The sequence below is a fragment of the Malassezia restricta genome, chromosome II, assembly GCF_003290485.1.
Source record: "Malassezia restricta chromosome II, complete sequence".
NCBI lineage: Eukaryota > Fungi > Basidiomycota > Malasseziomycetes > Malasseziales > Malasseziaceae > Malassezia > Malassezia restricta.
This window is the reverse complement of record NC_040194.1, coordinates 1,021,550-1,047,087: the sequence shown is the minus strand read 5'-3', so window position 1 is coordinate 1,047,087 and position 25,538 is coordinate 1,021,550. Positions and strand designations below refer to the sequence as shown.

The 25,538-nt window shown below is 52.6% G+C and overlaps 17 protein-coding genes across 17 annotated transcripts; 9 read left to right on the top strand and 8 right to left on the bottom strand.

The window, feature by feature from the left end:
• Window positions 1-173: 173 nt before the first annotated feature.
• MRET_1477 (serine/threonine-protein kinase SCH9) lies at window positions 174-2,196 on the top strand (the record flags this gene model as incomplete). The annotated part of the gene is made up of 2 exons (XM_027628104.1): window positions 174-212; window positions 307-2,196. The coding sequence occupies 2 exons, from the start codon at window positions 174-176 to the stop codon at window positions 2,194-2,196; spliced, it is 1,929 nt and encodes a 642-aa protein (XP_027483359.1).
• An 85-nt stretch (window positions 2,197-2,281) lies between these two features.
• On the bottom strand, window positions 2,282-2,683 carry MRET_1476 (NADH dehydrogenase (ubiquinone) 1 alpha/beta subcomplex 1; the record flags this gene model as incomplete). Its single annotated transcript, XM_027628103.1, has 1 exon — window positions 2,282-2,683. The coding sequence occupies one exon, from the start codon at window positions 2,681-2,683 to the stop codon at window positions 2,282-2,284; it is 402 nt and encodes a 133-aa protein (XP_027483360.1).
• Window positions 2,684-2,853: 170 nt separating this feature from the next.
• On the top strand, window positions 2,854-3,774 carry MRET_1475 (mitochondrial 54S ribosomal protein YmL8; the record flags this gene model as incomplete). Its single annotated transcript, XM_027628102.1, has 1 exon — window positions 2,854-3,774. The coding sequence occupies one exon, from the start codon at window positions 2,854-2,856 to the stop codon at window positions 3,772-3,774; it is 921 nt and encodes a 306-aa protein (XP_027483361.1).
• Window positions 3,775-4,003: 229 nt separating this feature from the next.
• MRET_1474 (PPR repeat containing protein) lies at window positions 4,004-6,514 on the top strand (the record flags this gene model as incomplete). The annotated part of the gene is made up of 1 exon (XM_027628101.1): window positions 4,004-6,514. One exon carries the CDS (start codon window positions 4,004-4,006, stop codon window positions 6,512-6,514), a length of 2,511 nt encoding a protein of 836 aa, XP_027483362.1.
• Window positions 6,515-6,521: 7 nt separating this feature from the next.
• MRET_1473 (rhomboid family protein) lies at window positions 6,522-7,499 on the bottom strand (the record flags this gene model as incomplete). The annotated part of the gene is made up of 1 exon (XM_027628100.1): window positions 6,522-7,499. One exon carries the CDS (start codon window positions 7,497-7,499, stop codon window positions 6,522-6,524), a length of 978 nt encoding a protein of 325 aa, XP_027483363.1.
• A 178-nt stretch (window positions 7,500-7,677) lies between these two features.
• On the top strand, window positions 7,678-9,432 carry MRET_1472 (transducin (beta)-like 1; the record flags this gene model as incomplete). Its single annotated transcript, XM_027628099.1, has 1 exon — window positions 7,678-9,432. The coding sequence occupies one exon, from the start codon at window positions 7,678-7,680 to the stop codon at window positions 9,430-9,432; it is 1,755 nt and encodes a 584-aa protein (XP_027483364.1).
• A 250-nt stretch (window positions 9,433-9,682) lies between these two features.
• Window positions 9,683-10,392, top strand: MRET_1471 (small subunit ribosomal protein S5e; the record flags this gene model as incomplete). Its single annotated transcript, XM_027628098.1, has 3 exons — window positions 9,683-9,704; window positions 9,753-9,813; window positions 9,855-10,392. The coding sequence occupies 3 exons, from the start codon at window positions 9,683-9,685 to the stop codon at window positions 10,390-10,392; spliced, it is 621 nt and encodes a 206-aa protein (XP_027483365.1).
• A 463-nt stretch (window positions 10,393-10,855) lies between these two features.
• On the top strand, window positions 10,856-11,662 carry MRET_1470 (cytochrome c oxidase subunit 11; the record flags this gene model as incomplete). Its single annotated transcript, XM_027628097.1, has 1 exon — window positions 10,856-11,662. The coding sequence occupies one exon, from the start codon at window positions 10,856-10,858 to the stop codon at window positions 11,660-11,662; it is 807 nt and encodes a 268-aa protein (XP_027483366.1).
• Window positions 11,663-11,711: 49 nt separating this feature from the next.
• MRET_1469 (H/ACA ribonucleoprotein complex subunit 4) lies at window positions 11,712-13,163 on the bottom strand (the record flags this gene model as incomplete). Its single annotated transcript, XM_027628096.1, has 1 exon — window positions 11,712-13,163. The coding sequence occupies one exon, from the start codon at window positions 13,161-13,163 to the stop codon at window positions 11,712-11,714; it is 1,452 nt and encodes a 483-aa protein (XP_027483414.1).
• Window positions 13,164-13,373: 210 nt separating this feature from the next.
• Window positions 13,374-13,781, top strand: MRET_1468 (large subunit ribosomal protein L22e; the record flags this gene model as incomplete). The annotated part of the gene is made up of 1 exon (XM_027628095.1): window positions 13,374-13,781. One exon carries the CDS (start codon window positions 13,374-13,376, stop codon window positions 13,779-13,781), a length of 408 nt encoding a protein of 135 aa, XP_027483413.1.
• Window positions 13,782-13,901: 120 nt separating this feature from the next.
• MRET_1467 (AdoMet-dependent methyltransferase SPB1) lies at window positions 13,902-16,520 on the bottom strand (the record flags this gene model as incomplete). The annotated part of the gene is made up of 1 exon (XM_027628094.1): window positions 13,902-16,520. One exon carries the CDS (start codon window positions 16,518-16,520, stop codon window positions 13,902-13,904), a length of 2,619 nt encoding a protein of 872 aa, XP_027483561.1.
• Window positions 16,521-16,686: 166 nt separating this feature from the next.
• MRET_1466 (translation initiation factor 3 subunit B) lies at window positions 16,687-18,942 on the top strand (the record flags this gene model as incomplete). Its single annotated transcript, XM_027628093.1, has 1 exon — window positions 16,687-18,942. The coding sequence occupies one exon, from the start codon at window positions 16,687-16,689 to the stop codon at window positions 18,940-18,942; it is 2,256 nt and encodes a 751-aa protein (XP_027483421.1).
• Window positions 18,943-19,016: 74 nt separating this feature from the next.
• On the bottom strand, window positions 19,017-19,754 carry MRET_1465 (peroxisomal biogenesis factor; the record flags this gene model as incomplete). The annotated part of the gene is made up of 1 exon (XM_027628092.1): window positions 19,017-19,754. One exon carries the CDS (start codon window positions 19,752-19,754, stop codon window positions 19,017-19,019), a length of 738 nt encoding a protein of 245 aa, XP_027483420.1.
• A 193-nt stretch (window positions 19,755-19,947) lies between these two features.
• Window positions 19,948-21,406, bottom strand: MRET_1464 (SEL1 domain protein; the record flags this gene model as incomplete). The annotated part of the gene is made up of 2 exons (XM_027628091.1): window positions 19,948-21,176; window positions 21,202-21,406. 2 exons carry the CDS (start codon window positions 21,404-21,406, stop codon window positions 19,948-19,950), a joined length of 1,434 nt encoding a protein of 477 aa, XP_027483419.1.
• A 197-nt stretch (window positions 21,407-21,603) lies between these two features.
• On the bottom strand, window positions 21,604-22,101 carry MRET_1463 (integral membrane protein (Ptm1); the record flags this gene model as incomplete). The annotated part of the gene is made up of 2 exons (XM_027628090.1): window positions 21,604-21,719; window positions 21,756-22,101. 2 exons carry the CDS (start codon window positions 22,099-22,101, stop codon window positions 21,604-21,606), a joined length of 462 nt encoding a protein of 153 aa, XP_027483418.1.
• Window positions 22,102-22,380: 279 nt separating this feature from the next.
• Window positions 22,381-24,006, bottom strand: MRET_1462 (isocitrate lyase; the record flags this gene model as incomplete). The annotated part of the gene is made up of 1 exon (XM_027628089.1): window positions 22,381-24,006. One exon carries the CDS (start codon window positions 24,004-24,006, stop codon window positions 22,381-22,383), a length of 1,626 nt encoding a protein of 541 aa, XP_027483417.1.
• A 251-nt stretch (window positions 24,007-24,257) lies between these two features.
• MRET_1461 (pre-rRNA-processing protein TSR3) lies at window positions 24,258-25,112 on the top strand (the record flags this gene model as incomplete). Its single annotated transcript, XM_027628088.1, has 1 exon — window positions 24,258-25,112. The coding sequence occupies one exon, from the start codon at window positions 24,258-24,260 to the stop codon at window positions 25,110-25,112; it is 855 nt and encodes a 284-aa protein (XP_027483848.1).
• Window positions 25,113-25,538: the final 426 nt, after the last annotated feature.

Here is a 25,538-nt window from a genome sequence, read left to right as displayed (position 1 = left end):
GGCTATGAGCACGGATCGGGCGGCGGCGTTCTGCATTGGGGCTGGTCGAGGGCCTAATCGAATTTGGCCTAGATACCCAATGATTTTTGCTCATTGTACCTGCACGACACCAGCTTCTCTGTAACTTTAGCCACCGTCTTCTCTGACGAGTGACACGTCTAACCCTGTCGACCATGGTGGACCGATCAGGGACGCCAGCTTCCGATGATCAGGTATGTATTTGCCGCAGCCATGGGCGAAGTGGGAATGGCAAGACTGCTCCCGCATAGTTCAAGGCGCTTGGGTGACAGCCGCTAATGAACACAGATGACACCCAAAGCGCGAAGCACGGAACAGAATCCATTTGACTTATTGCATGAACGTAACTTTGCCGGCACTGGCAACCGATCGAGTGTGATGGGACTTGTTAGCGGAGGTGACAGATCCATGGACCGATCCAAGGTGCCGAGTGTTCTCTTGACACCGGGCTATGCCAAGGGTCAAATGTCGACGTTAGGCCAAAGCATGGAGCCCACTATATCCAAAGAGACGTCTGACTTTCTGATCAAATTACCACCGCCCAAACAACGCCCTGAACCGAAAGAGATGACTCGGAATACGGGATCAGCACGCGGATGCCTCAAGGTCGAGATTATCGAAGGTCGCGACCTTGACGTGGCATCACAAACACTCTCACACCCATATGCGGTTTTGCAGTTCGAAAAGAACGAATACATCGGTAAGCACGTGTCGAAAGCAGCTGTTGGTTCGAACCCGGCGTGGAACGAGACGGCCGCCTTCGATGTTACCATGGAGAATCGGAGTCTGCATTTGAGTGTGTACGATCGTATTGGTGATACGGAAGAGCTTATCGGCGCCTGTGAAATATTCCCACGTCTTTTCCACCAGTCAACCACAAAACGATGGTACACGTTATACTTGCTCAAGGAGGACGCCGAAGAGCAGGTCAAGCGCGGTGAAGTACACATCCAAACTACATATGAGCGCCTGCCACTTCGTAAGTTATCTCCACGGGACTTTGAGCTGCTTAAGCTAATCGGACGTGGTACATTTGGGCGTGTGTTCCAGGTCCGCAAAAAGGATACGAAGCGTATTTATGCTATGAAAGTGCTCTCTAAGCGCGAAATCGCACTCAAAAAAGAGGTTACTCATACCATGGGTGAACGCAAGATTCTTGAGAAGAGCCAGGATTGTCCATTTCTTGTTGGGCTCAAGTTCAGTTTCCAGTCCGAGACAGAGCTTTTTTTCGTTACAGACTACAAATCAGGCGGCGAGTTATTTTGGCATCTACAGCGGGAAGGGCGCTTCACCGAAGGACGTGCCAAGTTCTATGTGGCTGAGCTAGTGTTGGCTCTCGAGCACTTGCACAAGTTTGGCATTATATACCGTGATCTCAAACCAGAGAACATTCTGCTCGATGCTACTGGGCATGTAGCTCTGTGCGATTTTGGCTTGAGCAAGGCTGACTTGGGTGCTGGTCAGCTCACCAATACATTCTGTGGAACGACTGAATACCTAGCGCCTGAGATATTGTTGGATGAAATGGGGTATAGCAAACTCGTCGATTTTTGGTCGCTCGGTGTACTCTTGTTTGAGATGTGCTGCGGATGGTCACCCTTTTACGCAGAAGACACGCAGCAAATGTACCGCAATATATGCTTTGGTAAGATCAAATTCCCTCGCGGAGCCATTTCTGATGGAGGAAAACAATTTGTTAAGGGTCTCTTAAACCGGAACCCCAAGCACCGGCTTGGAGCTCAAAACGATGCACAGGACCTGAAGAGTCATGTATTTTTTAACGACATGGACTGGGACGCGTTATCACGCAAACGGATACCCCCCGTATTTAAGCCTCTCGTGGATTCAAACGAGAGTGTGGCTAACTTTGACCCAGAATTTACCAACACAAATCTACATGACGTCGCGCACTTTGCCATGTCGGACGACGACTCGGTAGACACAGAGATCAGTGAAGCGATGAAACAGGCACTAGACTGCTCAACAGATGCCAAAAATGGTGTGGCGATAAGGAGCAAGGAACAGCGTGGTAACCGATCTGAACCCTTATCTAGTAGCGTTCAGGAGAAGTTTCGCGGCTTTAGCTACAGTGGCACATACGAAGGCACCTCTAGTGCCTTCGAGCAGGGCGTCAATGCAATCGACTGGGGTCGTGAGCAGCCACAAAATGATTTGTAACGTAGTAAAACCACTACACACGGGACACTTGGGACATGGCTCCATGCAGTGACAGGCTACCTCACTTATGGACGGTATAACTGCATTAGATAGCATCAGGCGTGTTAGCAATGTAGTCCACGGCCTCTTGCACCGACGTGATAGCATCAGCGTCGGCGTCAGGGATCTCGATGTTGAACTCCTCCTCAATGGCCATGACGACCTCCACGGCGTCAAGACTGTCAAGACCGAGGTCGGCAGTGAACTTGGCCTCGGGCTTCACAGCATTGGGGTCAACCTTCTCGAACGACTTGATCACGTCCGCAATGCGTGTCTTGATTTCCTCCAGCGAGGGACCACCGCCACTGGCATAACCACGAGCCATCAAGGGCACAGCTACAGGCATGCGTGCCATTGGCGCACGCGTAACAGCTGGCATAGATGCGCGAGATAGAACAGACGAAGAACGCGCAACCCGCGGGATCATCGACAGGGCGGATGTCAACATGATGCAATGAGTAGGTAAGTTGAGAGAAAGCCTCGCCCGCGTTGGGTGCGTCGCTCTGCGGGCGTCGGCGGTCCCTCTTTGGGTCACGCGCTCCGCTAGGGATTTCTCGGCCGACGTCCCATAGCGCGGTGTCGAACCTCTTTCGGCGTCGTTAGCGTTTGTTGTCGACCATGAAGGGCCTTGCCTTCCGCAAACTAGGCCGGTCGCCATCGCATCGAAATCATTTGCTTAGGAATCTCGTCACATCTTTGATTACACATGAGCGCATTGTCACCACCGTCGCTAAAGCCAAGGAGGCGGCGCGCCTTGCTGACAAGATGATTACTTTGGGTAAGCGAAACACGCGTACGGCTTGGTCTGGTGCTCAGGCATTCCTATTTGCACACAAGACATCGCTTCCACGTCTTGCGGATGTTTCGAAGCGGTATGCCGACCGCCCTGGTGGCTACACTCGTATACACTTGATGGGCCATCGAAAGGGTGACCATGCACCGCGTGCCGTGTTGGAGTTGGTGGACAACCCGACGGACGTGAAGCTGGATATAACAGCACGCTGTATTGCGCGTGAGACGTACATCATGCTGCATCGCGCTCAGAAAAATATTAGCTGGGATGTGTTGCAAGGTCTCATCAAGGCGCATGCAGACATTCCGTTGGAACAGGACACGCGATTCCATGAACTTACACGTAAGAATATCCGAAAGATTGTACGATTCCGTGGTGATGAAGCACGCACAGAGCTCGCAGATAAGGCAGCAGCATACCTCGAGCGCATGTGGGCCTTTGACACACTTGAGGGCCCACGCCGTCCGGATACCAAGCTGTGGGAGTCTATGGAGGCGACACGACCGGCCCGTGGACGTACGCTAATGCGACCCATGACGGGCCGGCGCACGCTCGCTGGTCAGTTGCCTGTGCACCTCGCTGCACGTGTCGGCACAGAGAAGGAGATGGCCGTGCCTATGCGCCGTTCGGATCGGACAATTGCACCTAGGCGCATTGTGCGCTTCCAAAAGCCCAGTGTCGTGCGTTTGGCGAAGGGTATCTTTGCCAAGCGCTATGTGCGTGGCTCGGCCACAGCTGTTCCATAGAAAGAAAAAGCCGCCCTGGGCATGGGCACCTTGTATTAGTCATCGGACGCATGCTTCTTCCCAGGCAGCCACATCTGCATCCAAAGGGTCGTTGGCTCGCTGGCCCTGCGTTCCTGTTCCCGGCCTAGACGGCAACGTGAGCGCTCGAAAAATTGCGCAAGAGTGCTGCGGTGTGTTGTGGCGCGTCCGAGTGCCATGGCCACCGCCGCCACGGGTATGGAGATCGCTCATGCCTACCCGACCTTTTCAACCCATGTACGCGCCTTCGCACATGGTTACATTGTATACCCATACCCTTGCCAACAAGCCAGAGCCGTGTGTGGATGTAAATGCATGGAATCTGGTTGCAAGTCCTGGGCGTGACGGTCTCGCGAGTTTGGATGCGCAGGATTTGCCCATTTTACCCGACTGTGCCAGCGAATGCATTGCGCTGCGTGACACACTGGTGCAAACCCTCCAGAACAAGCCTTCTCAGGACGCATTTTCTCACTTGGAATCAGTTTTGTCCACGGCTTATACCACGATCTTTTCACCATTCCAACATGACGCGTCACAGAAAGACACGCAGGTGGGTGCTGCTATTCTGTCTTTTATTGGCTTGACATCCGAGGCACTTGTACATATCAATACGCACGAGTCCTTTGTGATCGCACAAAAACTTTTGATCTATACGCAGCAGCACATTGGGGCAGTCCCCGGTGTGCACTTTCGCCGCATAGCCGCTGATCTGGGCCAACGCGGTCAGGTCGATCATGTGCTACAACTCGTGCGTCTCGCCCAGATACACCATGAGCATGATTGGGCTTTGTGGTATGCAGAGTTCCTTGCATTAAACTCACTCCATAATGTCGAGTTTGACACGTACTGGAGCTCGACGGTAAAAAAGTCCACGGGCGACGTGCCGTATGAGGCATACGAACTTTGCATGCTACACTGGGCATCTCACCGAAATCATCATATGTATCGGGGGGCACTCAAAGGGCTTCTTAAGTCGCATCATACTTTGCGGAGCCGTACATGGCTTGCCCTATTCGAAACGTATCCACCACTCACTGCGATTGTGAGGAAAGAGTATGCGTACCTAATCAAAATGGATCCGGCTGCCATGATTCCTGCGCTAATGCAGAAGATGATTGCTTACAATGCAGTTCACTATGTTCCATGGATTCTTTGGACTGTGCGGGTCCCTGAAAGCCAGCGGCTCGTCCGAGAGCAAAAGAAAGTACCGCTGTGGTCCCGCGAGACACAACACTTGATACCGACATGGGGGCCATGTGCCACAACCTATTCACTGGCAGCAACCTGCGCTGGACGACAAGGTCGACTTGATGTGGCCATTAGGTTTTTCAAGCTCGCATTGAAATGCGCTGCTCACGACCGACCCTTGGCCGCAAGTGAGCGCCTGCCGGAGGCAGAACGACATCCAGATACAGTGGCAATGGAGTACGCATGTGTCGGTGTCGTCAATGCTTCTCTCCGAGCCGACAGACCTGGTCTTGGGATAGCCTTCGCACAACATGTGACAGGATTGTATTTCGGCATCCAGAATGCAAGAAAATTTAACGTATCGAAGCGATGTACGACATTAACTACAATGCTAATCGCATCAATGATCAAGTGTGCAGGTCGTCTGTACAATAAAAGCCTATTGACTCTTGTGCTAGACCTTGCACAAGAACTAAAATTACGTATCAATGGCCGCGTGCGCCGCGCCCTGGCTGTCTTGATTATGGAGTGTCTCGACCCAAGGAGCAAAAACTTGGGTCTTATGTATAAAATGCTGTCATTTTTGCAGAAACCAAGCCCGAGCGAATCGCTGCATGGCAAGTTGCGCACCGAATTAAAGGCGATGGGCTTCGATTATCGCATGCAGCGAGCAAAACCGATGCACATGTCTCACGTGTCACGCGCGCTGCCTTCGCCTGAGTATCAGTCGCTGAAGTGGGTCCGAGACACCCCTCTTCAGCCCGAAGCAGAGCCGAGCGTGTCAAAGATGGCCTCGCCTACTACGGTGCCAGCGGCGCCCAGACTACGCACGCAGTATATGCACTTGTTACTCAAGACAAAAGACAAGGAGGCCGTTCAGCACACATTTCGCACTTTCCTCGAAGCTAATCAGGCCCCTTGTAGACGGCATGTGCAACTATTACTGTCAGCTCTGTGTAACACTCAGCAAATGAATGAAGCATGGTGGATCCTAAGCCGTGGGCTGGAAATGTGGAATATACGGCCGCACGCCAACATGTATGAGGCCGTGAGTAGTGCGTATGCACAGATGGGCGACTGGCAGTCTGTATCGCGTGTGCTGAGGCTCATGGAACGGAATCATATCGAGGTGGACATGTACCTCTATGACAGGCTCCAAATGTCCGCCACGTCCAATGAGGTAGACAGCCTCAACATCGTGCCGACCAAAAGCCTCGATATGACGCACCACAAGCATGTCTTGCAACATTTTGTGCTCTTAATGAAACAACGTAAATATTTGGAGGCACAACAATTTGCTACCGCGCACCTGAGAACGGTTCGGAAGCCTGGTAGCAAGTGGCGTCGCGCTATGAGAGATGCAAGGTTACGGCTTATAAAAGTGCGTGATTTGGAGGCGCTCGCTCTCTCTAAGAAAAACGTAAGAAGCTCGAGAGACCGTGACCAAGAAAGGCGAAAGGCGCGTAGTTTCCGGTACTATCTTGTTACCTTGATCAAGAGAATCCTGCGCAGATACCCTCGAGCGACCCGATAGATGTAAATTAGACATGGGTATCATGTGGTAGAGGTGAAGGTGCGGGTGCAGGCGGCGTTGCCCCTGCTGCTAGTTCGGGTGCTGCAGGATCAAGGGCCGAGAGGGCCATGGTACGATGGCGCTCGGCCTCGGCTCGAGGATTCGTGGGCGCAAGTCCTGATACATGAAGTTCCAGGTCCATGTCATCGTCCATGGCCACCGGGAGCACACGTAGAGTCGATGCAGCATGGTACACGCGCCGGCTTATAGGTGCAAGAAATGGTTGGATCACAGTGGGGAAAAACTTGGCGAAGGCGAAGGAAGAGCTCGCATCGCCCCACAAACCCGTGCCGTGTGGCTGGTAAAAGCGCAGATAAATCCAGGCAACAATCCATGCTACCTGCATTTCCAGAAAAGGCGCGTATAGGCCAAACAGAATTGGGATGTTGGATACGCCTACCACGAGCATGAGGGCATCGCGGTAACGATACGATTCGGGCCATGCCAAGACGTGATCGGGCCAAAGTTGAGTGTATGCGACGAGAAAGCCGATAAATACGGCATATAACCCATTATAGCATACATTCAATACATATTGCTTATGCGTCAGGACTTCTTGAATGCCGGCTAGAACGTAGGCCAGTACGAACAACACGATACGTGATACGACACCCACAACGCTGGAGAAGCGGATCAGTTCAAGCATGCCCCATTGTTGCTCCAATGCTGGAGCAAGAATGGGTAGGATGCACAAATGCAGCGCCATCTCCATCACGGATATCGTGCATGGCAAAGAGGTCAAGACCGTCCACGGCCTCTTCCAGCTGTGGCGTGGCACCCATAACAGGTGCCAGAGTTCTTCCGTGCGCGGTACATGCGCCACACTCCACGCGAAATCAAGACAAATAGTACTAATGACCACAGAAACCATCATAACCTGCGTACCTGCCGGCAGCGTCTGGATATACGTCCAAAGCCGGCGGGCATGCATGGCCACTGACGCCATCCCAAGAGTGTTCCAGGCAAACACCACACCTCCACCCACGCGTACCTCCCAGGTTCGCAGCAACCTGGGATTTATGTAGAGAGAGCGGTTCGTCGTATATGGCCCGCGACTGGGCGTCAGTTGCTCGCTTTGACGAGCCTGCATCTCGCGTGCGGTGTGCTGATCCAACGACTTAGGCATGCCGGACGACGATCAAGCTTCAACGCAATTTTCTGCATCGGAGGTTAACTTGCTCATCTATCACTATCTCAAAGAGTCAGGCTTTCTGCATACATGCTTCACACTCAGGTATGAAGCGCGCTTGGACGACCTGCCAGCATCGCATGAGCCGATCGTGCAGCCAGGTCAACTCCTGCAATATCTTCACCGTGGACTTTTATATACAGCCGCCGAAAAGCATGTACAGAGCATGCAGGATGCAGGCACTAGCTCTCAGACGACAGATGTCACAGCCACCTTGCCCAAACCCGACGCCCTCGTGAAACCCATGCGTCTGTCTCCGCCGCCATCCCGACCCGAAAAGGTCGAAAAGCATGTGAATGCATCGTCACAAACACCTGTGTGGCAGTCTGAGCCCGTGCCTCCGTCCAGAGAGGCTGGCGAAGCGACCAAGCGCAGTTCCGAATGGGACGTGCCGCCTTCAGAAAAGCGGAGCAGAGCCGAGGATTCTACGCACATGTCGCCCACAGAGACACGCCGCACCAAGTCCAAGACGAAAAAAAACGGACACGCGCGGCGCACATCTGAACAGGGTGCTAAGTTTGCGCCAGCGCCCACAGCCACCAAAGACCCCAATGCCACACAACTTTCTGGACATACCGCAGAAGTTTTTGTATCAGCATGGAATCCTAGTGTTCCAGGGATGCTTGCTAGTGGCGCAGGTGACGCAACTGTGCGTATTTGGGATATGATGTCGCCGGACGAGGCGCCAGCTGTCTGTAAGCACTTGCCACCAACGCAAGCCAAGAATGTGTCATCCGTCGAATGGAATTCAGACGGCACACTTCTGGCTTCAGGCTCTCACGACGGTATTCTACGGCTTTGGACGCCTCAGGGCGATTTACATCTCGTCATGTCGATGCATCAGGGACCTATATTCGGCGTGCATTGGAACCAGAAAGGAACCATGCTGCTCACGGGTGGCGCTGATGGAACGGCGATTGTGTGGGACGTTGGCAGTGGTCGCACGCGACAGCAGATCAGCCTGCATTCCAATAATGTTATGGATGTGCAGTGGCTCACTGGCAGGTCCTTTGAGCATGTGGCACATCCCAACCAGGCGCTGGCTGATGCACTTTTTGCAACGTGCTCAGCAGATGCCACCGTGCATCTGTGCAAATTAGGTGAACCAAAGCCCATCAAGACCTTTGCTCGACATTCGGACGAAGTAAACGCAATCCGCTTTGACCCATCACAAACTCTGCTAGCGTCAGCGTCTGATGATGCTAACGTACATATATGGCCACTGAATTTATCGGGACTAGCTACAAGCACAACCTCTGTGGCGCCAAATGACACCGAGCCCCTACATATTCTCCGAGGACACACGCAGGAAGTGTATGCACTGGCATGGAATAATACAGGACCCGGCTCATCGCATCCAGACAAGCCACGTATGCTAGCGACCGCTAGTTTTGACCACACAGCCCGCATTTGGAATGCAGACACAGGTGCATGCCTTCATGTGATTCAGGGCCACGAAATGAGCGTGTTCACACTGTGCTTCAGCCCATGTGCTCGCTACTTGGCTACAGGAGGCATTGATCATCGCGTTTTAATTACACGTGTATCTGATGCACATACTGTCTACTCCTACACGGGTGGTGGATCCATTATGGACTTGGCCTGGACCCAAACACCTCGCACGCAGCTCGCTGTGGCCCAGTCAGACAAGCAGCTCGTGGTCCTCGACTTAAGTACAAGCCTCCATTAGATCATATGTCACGTGTTTTGGTGCATAGTTTCTACTGTAATCACGTGGGCGTGGAGTGACCGAGACTCCGTTGGAAGAGACTGCTAGTAGGGCGCTGGCGGAGCGCCTGTATCTTTAACGCACATCACCACCTCAAGTCGTTGACTGACTGGCCTTTCAAACCAGATCAGTACTTGAATTCGGAACTTGCAGAAGAAGTCTACTGTATCGTTCCTATTTCTACCTTGGTGCACTTTTCTACTTAACAAATATGGCTGCGGTTGGAATTCCAAGTATGTGTTACTGCTCGTGTAGACGACAGCATGCTAACTCGATGACAGAGAACATTGCCTCGCTCAGCATTCCTGAGACCGGAACTGTTCGTCTTTTCGGCAAGTGGGAGTACGTACTAGCAAACGTATCGGATTGTGCTAACCATGCAGCGCTCAGGATGTCGAGGTCAAGGACATTTCCCTGACGGACTACATCTCGCTTCGTAACGCCGTCTACACCCCTCACACGGCCGGTCGCTACGCCACTAAGCAGTTCCGCAAGGCTCAGATGCCCATCGTTGAGCGCCTTGTGAATGCCCTCATGTTCCACGGCCGTAACAACGGCAAGAAGCTCATGGCTGTTCGCATTGTGGCGCACGCCTTTGAAATCATTCACCTCCTTACCGATGCCAACCCCATCCAGATCCTTGTGGACGCCATTATCAACACCGGCCCCCGTGAGGACTCGACTCGTATTGGTTCGCAGGGCACGGTCCGTCGTCAAGCCGTCGATGTGTCGCCTCTGCGTCGTGTGAACCAGTCGATCTCGCTCATCACGACCGGTACGCGTGAGTCGGCTTTCCGCAACGTAAAGAGCATTGCCGAGTGCCTCGCTGACGAACTCATCAACGCTGCTAAGGGCTCATCGAACTCGTTCGCGATCAAGAAGAAGGATGAGCTCGAGCGCGTCGCCAAGTCTAACCGTTAAAAATCTTGTGAAGGAAGAAGGATGCATGCCTGGCTCGAGTCTGTTGTCCACTCGCCGCCATGTGTCCTTGAGACGTGTAGGGCGTGGTCGTCCATCAGGAGGGCAAACTCTATTCTCGGTTCATTCGCCCTGTGTATATCCTCAAGGGATAGCTGTGCGTATGCTCTATGTACACAGGTCATGCCTGGGCCGAGCCTGGGTGGTGGTCCTTGTTGTCGGGTGGTGGCTGTCTCTTGCTTATGCCTGTGGCGCATTGCTCTCTATACTCTCGAATTAAATTAGCCATGTCAATCTAGGATGACGCAGAAAAGAGAAACCCATATGAGCGTGTAGTAATAGGATGGTAGCGCCCGTGGTGGTATCGTATCACGTGGCCATAAAACCGTCAGCGTGGCTCGATTCCCACTGAGCACCAATACGTCGACATTGCTGTGTCGCAGATTGCGGGACATATACCACGAACATGTTGAACAACATGATCAGACCCGTCCTTCGATACCCATCGATGTTTCGCACTCCGCCATTGCCGCTCAAGCCGATGAGGCTTGTTCGACAACCAGCACGGTTCGTGACAAATGAGTCAAAGAAAGTATGGAAAGCCGATGCACAGGATACAATGGTGGATGACCAACGACGTCTTCGAAATAAAAGTGCAGCTATGTATGCAGCAGCGGGTCTTATAACAGCTTTGGGTCTGACTTATGCAGCTGTGCCACTGTATCGAGCGTTTTGCGCAGCAACAGGATACAGTGGAACTCCCATGACCGACGCGTCACGGTTCTCTGAGCCATCGCGATTGGTGCCGTCATATAACGACCCGCTCAATGAAGCTCGAGCTACAGAGCGTGTTCGCGTGTCTTTCATTGCGAGTACATCGGACCGCATCCCGTGGTCGTTTACACCTGAGCAGCGCGAGATTTTCGTGCTGCCAGGCGAGACCGCACTCACATTTTTCAAGGCACACAACCGCACAGACCACGATATTATTGGTATTGCTACATACAACGTTGTTCCTGACAGGATTGCGCCGTACTTTAATAAAATTGAATGCTTCTGCTTCGAAGAGCAAAAGATTCGTGCAGGTGAGGAAATTGACCTGCCTGTCTTCTTTTTCCTAGACAAGGAGATGCTCGAAGACAAGGAAACCCGGAACGTGAAGGATGTTATTCTGGCCTACACATTCTTTAGTGCGCGGCGTAACCCTGTAAATGGTCAGTTGGAACCTGACACCGACCTGTCCCGCTACACAGTAGGAAAAGATTCATTGTAGACGGCAGCATAGAATTACAATATACGAAAGAATCGAACGAGCTATGAATTTACTCTTTCTTCTTCTCCTTCTTCTCCTTTTTCTTCTTCTCACCTGTCTCGCCGGCCGCCTCAAGCGCCTTCTTAGCTGCCTTCTTCTCCTTCTTGCGTCGTTTGCGCTCTTCTTCAGTTTCTTCCTGGTTGTCTTCATCGACGTCGGCTTTCCGCTTCTTGTCGCTCGAACTCTCCTTGGCTTCCTCCTTATCTTCCTCGTCCCCGTCGTCATCGGCCTTGGATGCATCAGGCTCAGCCATGGATGAGTTGCCCGCCTCTTCTGCTGCAGGCTTCGAGTAGTCAACGTACTCCTTCGTCCATTTTTCTGGGGTAACGCCATCGATTTCATGGCCATGCTTGTCCAGCTTACCTTCCTTGACGAGCTTCTTTTTCTCGAGGGCCTTTGGACCCAGACCCCAGCGTCGGGGATAAGTGTCACGCTCCATGATACAACGCTTCACTTTCGCCACAATACCGTGATCGCAAGTCGACAGATCGACCGTGGTCATTTGCGCAATACCAATGGCGATGGCCTCGCCCTTGGTGGTGATAAGGACAACCTCATCGTTCAGCTCAATGTTTGCCTCAAAGCGGAGCAGACCAGGGATCATGAGTTTGGCACCGTAGCACACTGCGTTTACGGCGCTATCTTTAACGACAATACGTTTATACCCAACCAACAGTGACTCAAGCGGACGAATCACTTTACGGAGGTAAGACTCGTCTCGCTGGTTGTCGTAAAGCCATTGAGCGTCCAGTACATCATGCATCGTCACCATATTATCGTCTTCACTCAAGGCACCACTGCGAACACGACGCAGTTCTTGCATGTGGCCACCAACACCAAGTAAAAGACCGAGATGCACACACAAAGTACGGATGTATGTGCCAGCTTCACAGCTGACCCAGAAAACAGCCAGATGGCGGTCATTGTCGAATTCAAGCAGCTTAGATTCATAGATTGTACGGATACGAAGCTGGCGCTTGACGGCAGAAATCAAGGGCGGGCGTTGAAACAGGGCACCTGTGAGCGTCTCGAGGACACGAGGAAGTTTACTTGGATCATCGATCTTGTCATGTAAACGCAGCACAGAGACATACTCCTTACCAGCGCTCTGCTGTGATTTGACCAGACGAGTAGCACGGTCAATACACACAATCAAGCATCCCGTCACCTTGGGATCCAGCGTGCCAGAGTGACCCGTCTTTTCCACACGAAGGATACGGCGCAGCCATGCGACAACCTCGTGTGACGAAGGGTTCGAAGGCTTATCCAAATTGATCACGCCGCTGCTAACGTACGTTAAAATGTCGCGCGTGAGTGGCGTGCAGCCATGCGGAATCGGGGTGAAGTGACTACTACGCACGAGAAGCTTATCGTAGTCCTTAAGTAAAAGAGGCCATTCAGAGTATCTCAGGCTTGGGCCCGAGTTGTCAGGCTTGATCATAAACTCTGCGTTGCCAGCCATGACAAGCCCCAATGCAGTGCACAGTACGCCAACTTTTTCCAGCAGAGGGCCGACGAAAGTCGCCCTACCCTCGACCCGCCATGTGGATCCACGTGGCATGAGCTAGTCACGTGGGAATAAGAAGGATGGATTTGTAGTTCTGCATCGAGTGACTGCAAGCCCTTCCTTCAAGCTTTGCTGATCCCAACAGTAGGCTGAGTTCTTATTAAAATGGCTGTTACGAAGACGAACAAGGTTGTCGGCTCTGGTGCCTCGAAGGCTTCGGCCAAGGGCAATAGCTTTTTCATCGACTTCTCCGGTCCTGCCAACGACGGTGTTCTTGATGCCGACGCTTTCGAGAAGTTCCTCCATGACCGTATCAAGGTCGATGGTCGTCCTGGCCAGCTCGGTGACGCCGTGCAGGTTGTTCGCGAGGGCGAGGGCAAGATCTGGATTAAGACCTCGATTCCCTTCTCGAAGCGCTATCTCAAGTATTTGACGAAGAAGTTCCTTAAGCGCTCGGGTCTTCGTGACTGGCTCCGTGTGGTCGCTACCTCCAAGCCTGGCTTCGAGGTTAAGTTCTTCAATGTCTCGTACGACCAGGAGGACGAGGCTGACGAGGACGAGGCTGACGAGTAGACTTGTCGCCCCTCTCAGATCGAGATGCAATAGATAGACGGATGAATTGCGTCGAGATCGCCTCTCAAAAAAATAGTCGATAGTGATACAACCTGATACGTATTGCTACATACTTTATCTTCAGTATCCTTTTGGAATCTGTCGTTTATGATGCGATGAACTGCGCTTCTTACCGTCCCGCTTGTCGATACGCTTTTGCGCGCGGAGTTCCTTTTTCATGCGTCGGTCAACCATGCGGTAGCGACCCTTGGTGCCCGTTGGACGACCTTTGATACCACGGTTCGGACCGCGGGCCACGACAAGCTGTGGTGCCTGCTTTTGCGTCTTCTTGCCAGAGCGAGCCATAATCTTGCTAATATTCTCCGCCTTCTCGCGTTCAGTCAGATCGGCATTTTCGTTGATGGCATCAGCTTTCTTTTGCGCACGCTCGAGGCGCAAAGCTGCGCGATGCTTCTTGCGAGCCTTGGCTTCAGCCACTTTCTTAATAGGACGTGCATCCAGCGCACGCTGACGCGCACGAAGTGCCTCGACGGCTTCTTTTGAGAGCGGCATATTTGAGCGGTAGTGTTTGTTTTCATCCTCCAAGAACCATTCCGGGAGACCCGACTTATCATTGAAACTGTGGCGGTTGAATCCTTGATTCACAAGGTCCGTCTTGGTCATTTGCCTGTTTACGAGAGCGTGAGCCATAGATACAGCTTCTGCCGTCTGTAAACCATAGTCATTGACTTTGGCTTGGTTTTTGGCAACTTGGTCTTCATCATGTACGCTCCATTCTTGCTCAGGGATTGTGTCGAGTTGATTCGATGGCACAAGCTCCATGTCATCTTCTTCTTCCTTCTCTTCGTCGTCATCTTCCACAGGTGTCGGGACTTGAACACTTGCCTTGGGTTTAGGCGCAAGGGATTCAAGCGGTACCATATCCTGAAAGATAGGGTTATCAAACCACATAGCTGAAGCAGCGCTTTGTTTCGGCACGCGAGTAGTGTCAACTGTCGCATAAACATCATCATCATGATCCGTAGACTGGCGCGCCTTTTGTCGAGATGCGACCTTTTCCCGTAGTTCTTCGCGCTCGATTTCATCATCCTCAGCATCATCAGAATCATAAGTTTCTTCGTGGTATTTGCGCCTAATGGCAGCATCAAAGCCCTTGGCCACATTTTCGTCGTCACTTTCATCAGAAACGCCTTCAGGTTTTGAAGAAATACCGTTCCATTCCTCATACTTAGATGACTTTCGACGCGCTTCTTTCGCAAGATGCTTCGAATCACGACGTTGAAGGTGCTCTTGGTACTGCTGGTACATGTGGTCCATACCAGACTCAAGTTCATTCAAACGCCGTTCACGGTCATCCAGGTCTTCCTCTGAGTCATCTTCTGGAGTTTCTTCGTCGTCTTCGTCGTCACTACTAGGAGCCTCGTCAGCATCGAGCAGAGTTGTAGAATCACGATGACGCGCATTGTCTACAGCATCCAACGAGAACATATCCTCTCCTTCTAAAGCCCGATCTTGCCACTCTTCACCCAAATCCATAGGTGTTGTCATGTTGAGCTGAAGCTTCTGAACGGCCTTGGCGCGCGCTTCGTTACGCCTACGGCGTTCTTTGCGGGCACGCTTGGAAGCCACTTCATTTAAACGTGCAAGCTCTTCGTCAATAGCATCTTCCTCATTCATCGGCTCCATCTCCACTGTGACATTGGTCGCATTATCTTTGACGGGGAGTTTGTCCAGTTCAAGCGACTCACGAATCATCTTGCGCCACTTCATCAGGACAGAGAAGTCGCGACGACCAAGTACCTTCAAGTCTTCGCAGTTCGCCTTGACATCATCGTTAGTAGAGGGATGTTTGAGGTGTGCCTTGTCAGCATCACTATCAAAGGTGATCCGATTATATGTGCCGAGTACAGCCACTGCATCGTCGGCACGAATGTAATCGTCGGCACTAATGGTTTTGTACAGGGTATAGTTGCCATCCTCATAACCATCGCGTTTACGACGGCTTTTTTCAGGGTTTACGACATTTTCCAACAGGTTACGTGAGCTGGAACCGAGCATGTCCTTGCCAGTGGGATCGAGTTCTTTGAAAACGTAGCGGGGGTCAAGGAACTTGGGATCGATGCGCGCGAGGTTCTTAAAGCGCTGACAAACAACGAAGATCTCAGCTGATACATTACGTGAAGATGGAGGCTTGGTTGCTTCAACGTGATGGAACAGCTGCTGAAATACCCACATAAGATTATTATAGTCTTTGGAGCGGAATACCTTGGTGACGAATGCGCCACCAGGCACGAGGAATTCGACCGCAAGACGGAGTGACTGCAAGGTCAGCTCATTTTGAGCATAAGCATCCTGCACCCAAGCAGTACCGACATTAGGCGCACCGTCATGAAGCACCACATCAGCCTTCCAATCTTTCATGTGCTCCCTGAGCTGGTCACGACATCGATATGAGTTGATATCTTCTGCAAAGGTAATACAGCGAGGTATCGGCTTGATGGGAACCAGATCCACACCCAGAATCAAGCTGTTCGGCGGCATGTGCTTACTGGCCACTTGGAGCCAACCGCCTGGCGCGGCACACAAGTCGATACAACAATGAGCATTTTCTAAAAAATTGTACTTTTTGTTGAGTTGTACCAGCTTGAAAGCAGCACGAGAGCGATACCCTTGCTCCTTGGCGAGCCAGTAGAATTTATCCAGACGGCCCTTACCCGCCTTCTTCTCGTGCTTACCCATGACGCACGCACGTAGCTTGAGACGAAAGGACGAGCTACAAAATTTTTGGCTTTGCTCTCGTAATCTGCCACGTGACATTTTACGAGGACGAGAAGAAAATGGCCCGCGAAGCATGGCAGACGTGTGCCAAAGGGAACAACGATTCGGAGGTTGTGTGATCGCTGCGATGGCTGAACCTTCCTCGTCTACTTTGCAGCGCCCGATGGAGCCTGCCTTTGATGAAGCAGACATTGACTATTCTGATATTGAGGCTGCTTATGACGTCCAGATGGACGAGTCTCTCGACAACGTGGTGGTGATCAATGGTGTGCCCATTGTGACGGCTGCCAAGGAGCAGCGATTGTTTGAGGTGATCCAAAAGCGTTTCCGCACGCATGCAAACTTGGACATCGAACTGAGCGCGATGCATATGCCTTACAAGGAAGATGGTGAGTCGAAGGGCTACATCGTATTGGAGCTGGCCAGCAATGACGAAGCATCTCAGGCGATTCGTGCCATGAACGGCTACGCTTTTGACAAGAAGCACCGTTTCTTGATGAGCCGACTCACCGATGTGGAACGCCTTGCAAACATGGACGAGTCCTATACGGACCCTGAAGAGGAGCCGTTCCAACAGCGTGGCCACCTGCGTTCCTGGCTCATGGACCAATTGGGTCGCGACCAGCTTGTCATGTGTGCGCGTGATGACGTGATAGTGTCGTGGCACAGTCGGATGGGGCAGCCGGATGAGGCGCACAAGCGTACGCGCTGGACTGAGTCGTATGTGCAGTGGTCACCCCAGGGCATGTACTTGGCGACATTCCACCTGCAAGGCATTGCTCTATGGGGCGGTCCAACATGGGAACGAATCATGCGATACCCTCATCCAGGCGTGCGACTCGTGGACTTTAGCCCCGACGAAAAATACATGGTGACCTGGTCGCCTGAACCGATTCAGGTGCCGGATAATGCTCCACAGGGCCCGCAATTCTTTGCGCCTGAAGACGAAGGTAACCGCGTTGCTGTGTGGGATGTACGGACAGGACATCTTCTACGCACATTCCCAATTCTTCAGGAGGACACGGCAGGACCCAACGGACCAGCCATGAAAGGCTTTAGTTGGCCATTCCTCAAATGGAGCGGCGATGGCAAGTACTGTGCCAAGGTCACGCCTGGCAAGGGTATCAGTGTATATCAGCTTCCTTCGATGGGTCTGCTTGACCAAAAGAGTATAAAGATTGAGGGTGTGGTCGACTTTGAGTGGGCGCCCCTGGGTGATAAGGACAAGGAGGCATTGGAGGTGTGGAACGACGGCAAGAACAAAAACCTGCCCAAGGGCTTCAAGAAGCCGCGCGACAATATGCTGGTCTACTGGCAGCCTGAAGTGCAGAACCAGCCTGGACGTGTGACGGTCATGAGCATTCCAAGCCGTGAGATCTTGCGCTCCAAGAACCTCTTCAATGTCGCTGACTGTAAGCTGCACTGGCATCCCCAGGGTGACTTTTTGTGTGTCAAGGTCGACCGCCAGACCAAGACGAAAAAGACGGTTTATTGCAACTTCGAGCTATTCCGTATGCGCGAGAAGGACTTCCCTGTCGAGGTGGTGGAGCTCAAGGATCCGGTAGTGGCGTTCGCATGGGAGCCGCAAGGCACGCATTTTGCTGTGATCTCGACCAATGACCCCAACTTTGGCGTCGTGGCACCGAGCATCGCAATCAAGACGCAGCTCAACTTTTTCCACTTACATCCACGAGGCGATTTCCGCCTGCTTAAGGCGTTTGACAACAAGTCGTGCAATGCGCTCTTCTGGTCACCACGGGGTCGGCACTTGCTCGCAGCGACGCTAGGTTCGTCGAGCAAATATGACTTGGAGTGGTACGATGTTGACTTCAACAGCGATGCGCGCTCGGCCAACAGTGATGCCCTTGAAGAAGTCAAGCTGATTGGCAGCGGCGAACATTACAGTATCACGGACGCTGAGTGGGATCCGAGTGGCCGTTTCCTAACGACCTCTTCGAGCTTGTGGCGCCACTCGATGGAGCAAGGCTATACCATTTGGGACTTCCGCGGTAACGAGTTGCAAAAGAATGTCATTGAACAGTTCAAACAGATTCTGTGGCGTCCCCGCCCGAGGTCCTTGCTGAGCAAAGACGACATGAAACGTGTGCGTCGCAATTTGAAAGAATACTCCAAGATGTTCGATCAAGAGGACGAGGAAGCCGAGAGCAGTCAAGCGCTCGCTCATCGCGAAGAGTACAGGCGCATGGTGGACGACTGGAAGGCATGGCGCGAACGCAACCGCAAGATGCTGCAGACGGCACAGAGCCAGAGCAGCGAGCCCATTGGTATCTCGAATGCCTCGCAGCTCGAGCAGGAAAGTATGGAAGAGATTCAGGAATGGATCGAAGAAGTTCTGGAAGAAAAGGAAGAAGTCTTGGCGTAGACGCGTTGGTAGTAACCCAGTGAAGTATCAGCTGGTGTGGACATGGGGCCTAGGATACTATAGAGGTTATATACTTACTTGGCAGCGCCGTTCACCTTGATCCATTGCGAGCGGATGCCAAGGCTCGACGACAGGACACCAGCCAGACCTATGACACCATCGTTGAGGTTGAGCCAGCCCGTCGACGTTCCAGGATTCAACCAGTCGCACAGGTCCTGGAGCATCTGCAGACGCACAGCTTTGGTCTCAGCCGCGATTTGGTGCAGCTCCACGCGACGCTCGGCCTCCTTCTCGGCCGTCGCCCTCGGAGCCTTGGCATGCTTGTTGCGCTGCAATAGATGGTATGATTTGTAGGCACCGCTGATTAGCGAGAATGTCAGGCCAATAAGCCAGAAGCGTGCGGCGTTCTTGGCAATTTTCTGGTACGTCTCTTTCTGAAAGGCGTAGGCCTTAGCGCCATGAATCCATTGGAGCGCGTCGAGTATCAGGTAGCAAGCGTAGCCAAGCTGCCGGCCCACAGCCGTCACCTTGAGCACAGGGTCTGGTGTCGCGACCGCCTTCAGAGCAGCTTGGAAATGTTCAAGAAATTTCCCAATTCGGAAAAGCTTGCGGCTCAGCGCGATGTTAGACTTGATCGACGAGAAGCGCATGACCGTTTCTTTTGGCGCACCGACCGACACATAGTACCACGCCAGGAATCGCGCGAGATATTGCACGACACGAGACGTCTTGTCACGTCCTACTGTAGTACTCCAAAATTTAAGCACCTGGGAAACGTATGGGTGCATGACAATTTGCTGCACTGAAGCCATGTTATAGAGGTGTGGGTGAAGGCGTTACAAGTGGGGCAGGGACCCCAGTTTGAGCCGGCAGCACCGAGGGCAATTTGCTTGGTCAGCGCGCAGGAAGCCCCATCCAGGGTACGGTGCGTGATGATTTGCTATAACCTACCTCGGACATGCCGTGCCCACCGGTGTCGATGGGCCACGTGGTGTGCGCCGACGATTACATGACCGTGCACATACTTTGTGGAGATGCTTCGCCTCCACGCGACGAATCCTTGGCCTTCGCAGATTGGCGCTGCTCTTCTATTAGCCGCAGCCCCCTCCGTGCTGTCTCCGTCATGCGCTCCATCGATTCTTGTGCACTCTTTCCCATCGCTACTCGGCTTCCTGTGTGAATAACCCGAGTATACACTCTTTGTGCCTCATCTAGGTCCGCCTCTCGGGTATCCATGTCCCCTGCACCGCGTCCTTCCAGTAGCATCGCACTGTAATTCATCATAGCTGGGAGAAAAAGCTTAGAAGAAGCTGCTGCAAACCACTCGCGCGCATTTCTGTCGTCGGGTAACACACCGTACCGTGATTTGTGCTCCTTGCTGGGGATGTCCCGGCAAAGGTACAAATGTCCCATGTTGTACGCACTCGGTATATGGCCGTTTTGGGCCGCTTGTAGAAAGTAGCGGGCAGCTAGCGCAGATAAAGTCGTTGCCTCGTCCATGAAAAGAGAATCAGCACTCGACTGTGCACGCTCCGCGTATATGGTGCCTAGTGCATGGCTTGCCTGAGCACTTCCACCGCGAGCACCGTGCTCGAAGTATGTTAACGCGCGGGACTTGTCCTGTCGCACGAGCTGGCCAGTGTAATACAGTTGCCCAAGTTCAAACCATGCCTCTGCATATCCATTGCGTCCTGCGCGCTGCCAAAGGTCCACAGCCATTTGCACTTGCTTGATTTCTTCGTCGTTGGGTTGCTCATCTGTTTTCGACGTGATTTTGGCTAGGACGAGTCGACCCATCCCAAACTGGGCCTGGCCATGACCCTTACTTGCGAGGTGTGAGTACGTCGCGGCGGCGACTTGTGCCTGGATGGCATCCAACTCTTTCGACGATGTGGGAACGAGTCCCTCCATGACCATGGTGGCCCATGAAAACCCTGCATCATCATCTCCCTGGTGGTAGGCGACGAAATACATACACGCGACAATGGGTAGACGACGCGTATCACGCACCGCTTGTAAAATGGTAGATGCAAGCTTACGCAGACTCGAAGTGTGTGCCTCGGCTCGCGCAAGCACTTTCGTCACCTGTAATTCGCACTCGTGTGAACAGACTGAAAACGTGTCTACTGTGTTGCCAGTCGGTCCCTGGTGCTCTTGTGCGTGCAGAATGATGCGTATGATCTGTTCTGCAGCATCACGCGGCATTGGATAGTTCTTCATGCGTGGCAGAAACGCTCATATCAGCAAAAGACAACGTACCTGTGGCAGGGTCCTGAGTGGCGTGACCCGTACGGTCGGAGATGGCGCGACGAGGCTCTGTGTTTGTGCGCGCTAATAGCTGGTTTGGTATCTTCTTTGAACTTGCCGTGTGGACGTTGCCGATATGGTGCTGCGTAACGATATGCCGTGAACGGTTGGCAGTGGCTCTAGCTGCAAGGGCATCCCCTGCCATCCAACGGAGCATGATGAATCCAAGTGCGCTCCACATACACCATCGCGTCAAAATAGGCCCTTTTTGCTTCTCGATCTTTGGAGCACACACGTGCCGCTTAGATGCAATCAAGCCACTTATTTTAAGATGCTCAACATCTTTCACTGATCACAAGAGAGACAGATGTACCGCACCACACAAACCAGACCGAAAGTCCATAGCTCTACAATCTATGCACCGGATGCTTTGTTCATCCGTTTCAAGTTACGAGCAAAGTCGCCATAACAATGTTCACACAAATGGTGCTGCAATTTTGGGCGTGAACATGCCTCGCAGTGCACGATATCTGGTATTAGCAACCATGGCTTGACAAGTTACGTACCAACACGATCCTTCAGACCTTTGTTTGCAGCTCTCATAGCTTTCCGAGAGTGGGACACCTTTTTCTTTGGCGCTGCTCGAAAAAGACCATCCCAATCAAGAGGGGACGCAGCTGACTCATGCTCAGCTGCCTCGAACACTGGGGCACCTGCTGCTGCGATCGCTGGCATACCCGAGCTGGGGCCACCAAAGAAATCAGAGCAAAGCGCATAAAAACGGCTGAGATAGTCATTCGACGCACCCCAAGACCAGTACTTCGTCACGTACGAAGAAGAGGCAAGTCGGGATGAGTTTGACATGTACATCGAAGTGGAAGCTACTGCCTGTCGGAGCGCGCGAATATACATGATATGACGGAGGAAGTTCATCACAGGCTCACACCGCTAGCACAGGCACACGTAATGCCACCGCAGATAGAGTATGCCGGCCTCCAAGAATCAATCCGACAGCAAGACGACACGAGGAAAAGACGAGCGACTTTCGCAAGCAGACCCATTACATAAGCGCGACAAGACCAGCAAGCACGAAAATTCGTTTGTCCTATGTGTACTAATCTGAAAACCAACATGGGACGTACACACCCATCAATACATTAACGAGAGGGTAAAAATGATCATCCCCAAAAGTTACTTTGAAAACTGCGACTCAGTCACACCCTTGCCCATGGCAGCTGTAGAGGATACACCACCGGTAACGGTCTTGAGCAAGTTGTCAATGAACTCAGCACCACTCCATTTTTGATGCGTCAAGACATCGCAACCGATCTCACGCTCACGGCGCTGCACAAGCGTCACATAGGCCTTCATACCCTCCTTGGCGAAGCCTTTGGCGAAAAGGTCGCTGATATAAGCATTCGAGTGCAGACCACCCAGGGTGATGAACTGCCAGACAAAGCCGAGCTTACCAAGGTCCCAGACGTACTCCTTCATCTGCTGCTCCGAAAGCTTGGCAGCATCCCAGTTGAAAGAGGGAGACAAGTTGTATGCTAGCCACTGTTTCGGATACACAGCATGTACACCATCAGCGAACTCTTTAGCCTGGGCCAAAATGGGCGACTTGGTTTCCATCCAGAGCAAGTCCGCGTAAGGAGCAAAGGCCACAGCACGATGCACAGCACACTGGGTACCACCGCGGTATTGATAATAACCCTCACGCGTACGAGGAGCATCCCAATCCCAGAAGAAACCGCTGTTAGCATCAATGCCGTGCTTGGCGGCAAGGTCCCGAGCAGCACGGTTTGAAAGCTTCGAAGCTGCCTGCTTGTACTCCATCTGCACTTTCTTGGAGACACCTTTCTTGGCCATGGCATCTACGACGGCATCAGCGAAGAGCGTCAGACCAGCTTTCTTCGTCCACTCCTCCTCGACAGCAGCAAGGGCATCACCCTGCTTGCCGCTTCGCTCAGCAGCGTTCATTACCTCGACCAGAGGCTGCAGAGTGGGGTTCGTTGACCCTAAGATGAAGGCATGGTCGCGTTCATCGACATTCGTCGTGATGAGCGTGGCAGCCTCAGAATCCGTGCGAGCTACCACCAAGTTTTCGACACCCATAATGTCGAACTGAAGACGAATCGCAATTAGACGGTTGATGTGCTCTGAGATGGGCACGAGCACCTTGCCGGCCATGTGACCACACTTTTTCGTGCCGGGTGCCTGGTCCTCAATGTGGATACCAGCCGCACCCTTTTCAACGAACATCTTGGCCAGCTTCATCACAGCAGTGAGACCACCGTGACCTGTATCAGCATCAGCCACAATCGGGCGGAGATAATCGATGTATGGCGTCTTCGCACGCTGTTCCGGGGTCATTGAACGACGAGCATCCTGCTGCTTGCGATCATGGAAGAGCTGAGCCATAAACAGATGTTCAACCTTGTTGGGCACTGTGTTCGACGGGTAATCAGCCAGATCCGGTCCAGGCTCATTTGTCGAGCTGGCAGTGCTCGAACTTTGCCAACCAGACACGTAAACGGTCTCAAGGTACTTGGCCATCTGGGAGACCTGGACAGGGTCCAGTGCACCGTAAGTGTGGGACGTAGTCTTGTTCTGGGCATGCTTCTCAAGGAGGGTCCACATTTTTTTGGCCTGCTCGTTGGAGAGGTACTGGGGGCGGACGGTGCCGCGCTTACTCACGACAGACTCAGCCGTGTATGGGCGCGCCACGCCGGCGAAGCGTGGCGAGCTCCACCATTGCTTCACTTGCTGAACCTCCCGCTCAAACACTTCGTCTTCTTTCAACGGATCGTAAGGCATTGTCTGTACGTAATAAGCAAAGTCACCCCGCTTGTCGAGGAGTTTATATACGCACGGCTCCGGCCTCCGGGTGCTGACTCACCATGAAAAGCATACACTGTGTAGGTTCATATCAAATCCCACCAATGGTGGGGCTCCCCTAGGATCTCCACGGCTGTCAACCCCACACATCACGTGACAAACCGGCAAGGCCGGTCAAGCTTAGCTCGACTTGGACACGCAGACTTAGGGGTCGAAAAAACATTGCACCCATGGTTCGTCCACGTGGTGGACCTGGGCGTGGAAGAGGCCGAGGCCGGAGATCGAGATGGGATGATGCACATGCTGTTAACGTGCTAGTTGAATACCCAGAACCGCCAGAGTCACTTTGCACAGACGAAGAAGAAGAAGAGGAAGAAGAAGAAGAAGAGAGTAGTGACGAAGGAAGCGAGGACCAGGTTGACGAATCAGAAGATGGAAGCGAAGACGATCTCGGGTCAGCCACCGATCTGTCGACGCCTGTCCCTGTCGCTATGTGGGACTTTCAGCACTGCGACCCACGCCGGTGCAGCGGTAAAAAGCTTGCCAGGCATGGTTTGATCAAGGAAATGCGCGTCAACCAGAAGTTCCGAGGCATTGTGCTCACGCCTCATGCTACGCAAGTGCTCTCACCTGCCGATGCACCTATTCTGCGTGAATATGGCGTAGCCGTGGTAGAATGCAGCTGGGCTCGTTTGGACGAAATACCTTTTGGCAAAATCAAAAGTCCACACGAGCGCCTGCTGCCACGCCTCATGGCGACGAATCCTGTTAATTACGGCAAACCATTTAAGCTGAACTGTGTCGAGGCACTTGCCGCGGCCTTCTACATTTGCCAAGCAAAGCCACTAGGCGATCAGCTCCTATCAAAATTCGCATGGGGATCAAACTTCCCCGCGTTAAACCATTCTTTTCTTGCGCGCTACCGCGAATGTCGAAGCAGCCAAGAGGTCACACAGGCAGCCGACCAATTTGCTCAAGAGGAAGAAGAGGAGCGACTCGAGCGGCAGTTTGCTAAAACTGAGTTAGGCGGCGGCTATGATGCTATACCACTTCCACCTGCATCATCTGATGAAGACGGCGAATAAGTAGACACCCTTATAGCTACGTTTTCGTTGATAAATATAAGCATATACCCTTATGCACGGCTTTCCATTATGTTTATGACCAATGTACCTACATCTGCGCGTCTCTGCCACAAATTATTTACAAGATTGTTGTACATCATGCGGTCCCAGCCGCCAAGCGCATGCAGCAGCACCCTGGCTGCACATCAGTGTCGATTCAGGCAGAACCGCGTGCCTATGTGAATGACATAAGCTTGGTATGCATAATTCCCCCGAATTCCGTGGCCTACTTTGTATCAATTGGCGTTCATCGGTACAACGTGCACCAATCATCCACTGAATTGGAAATAGGCGATCTGCTCGTTCGCGACGAGGCTTATCGTCGTGAACTAAGAATCGCTTTCTAACAAACACCCGCAGTGTCGAGCCTCGTCTAGCACCAAGCTT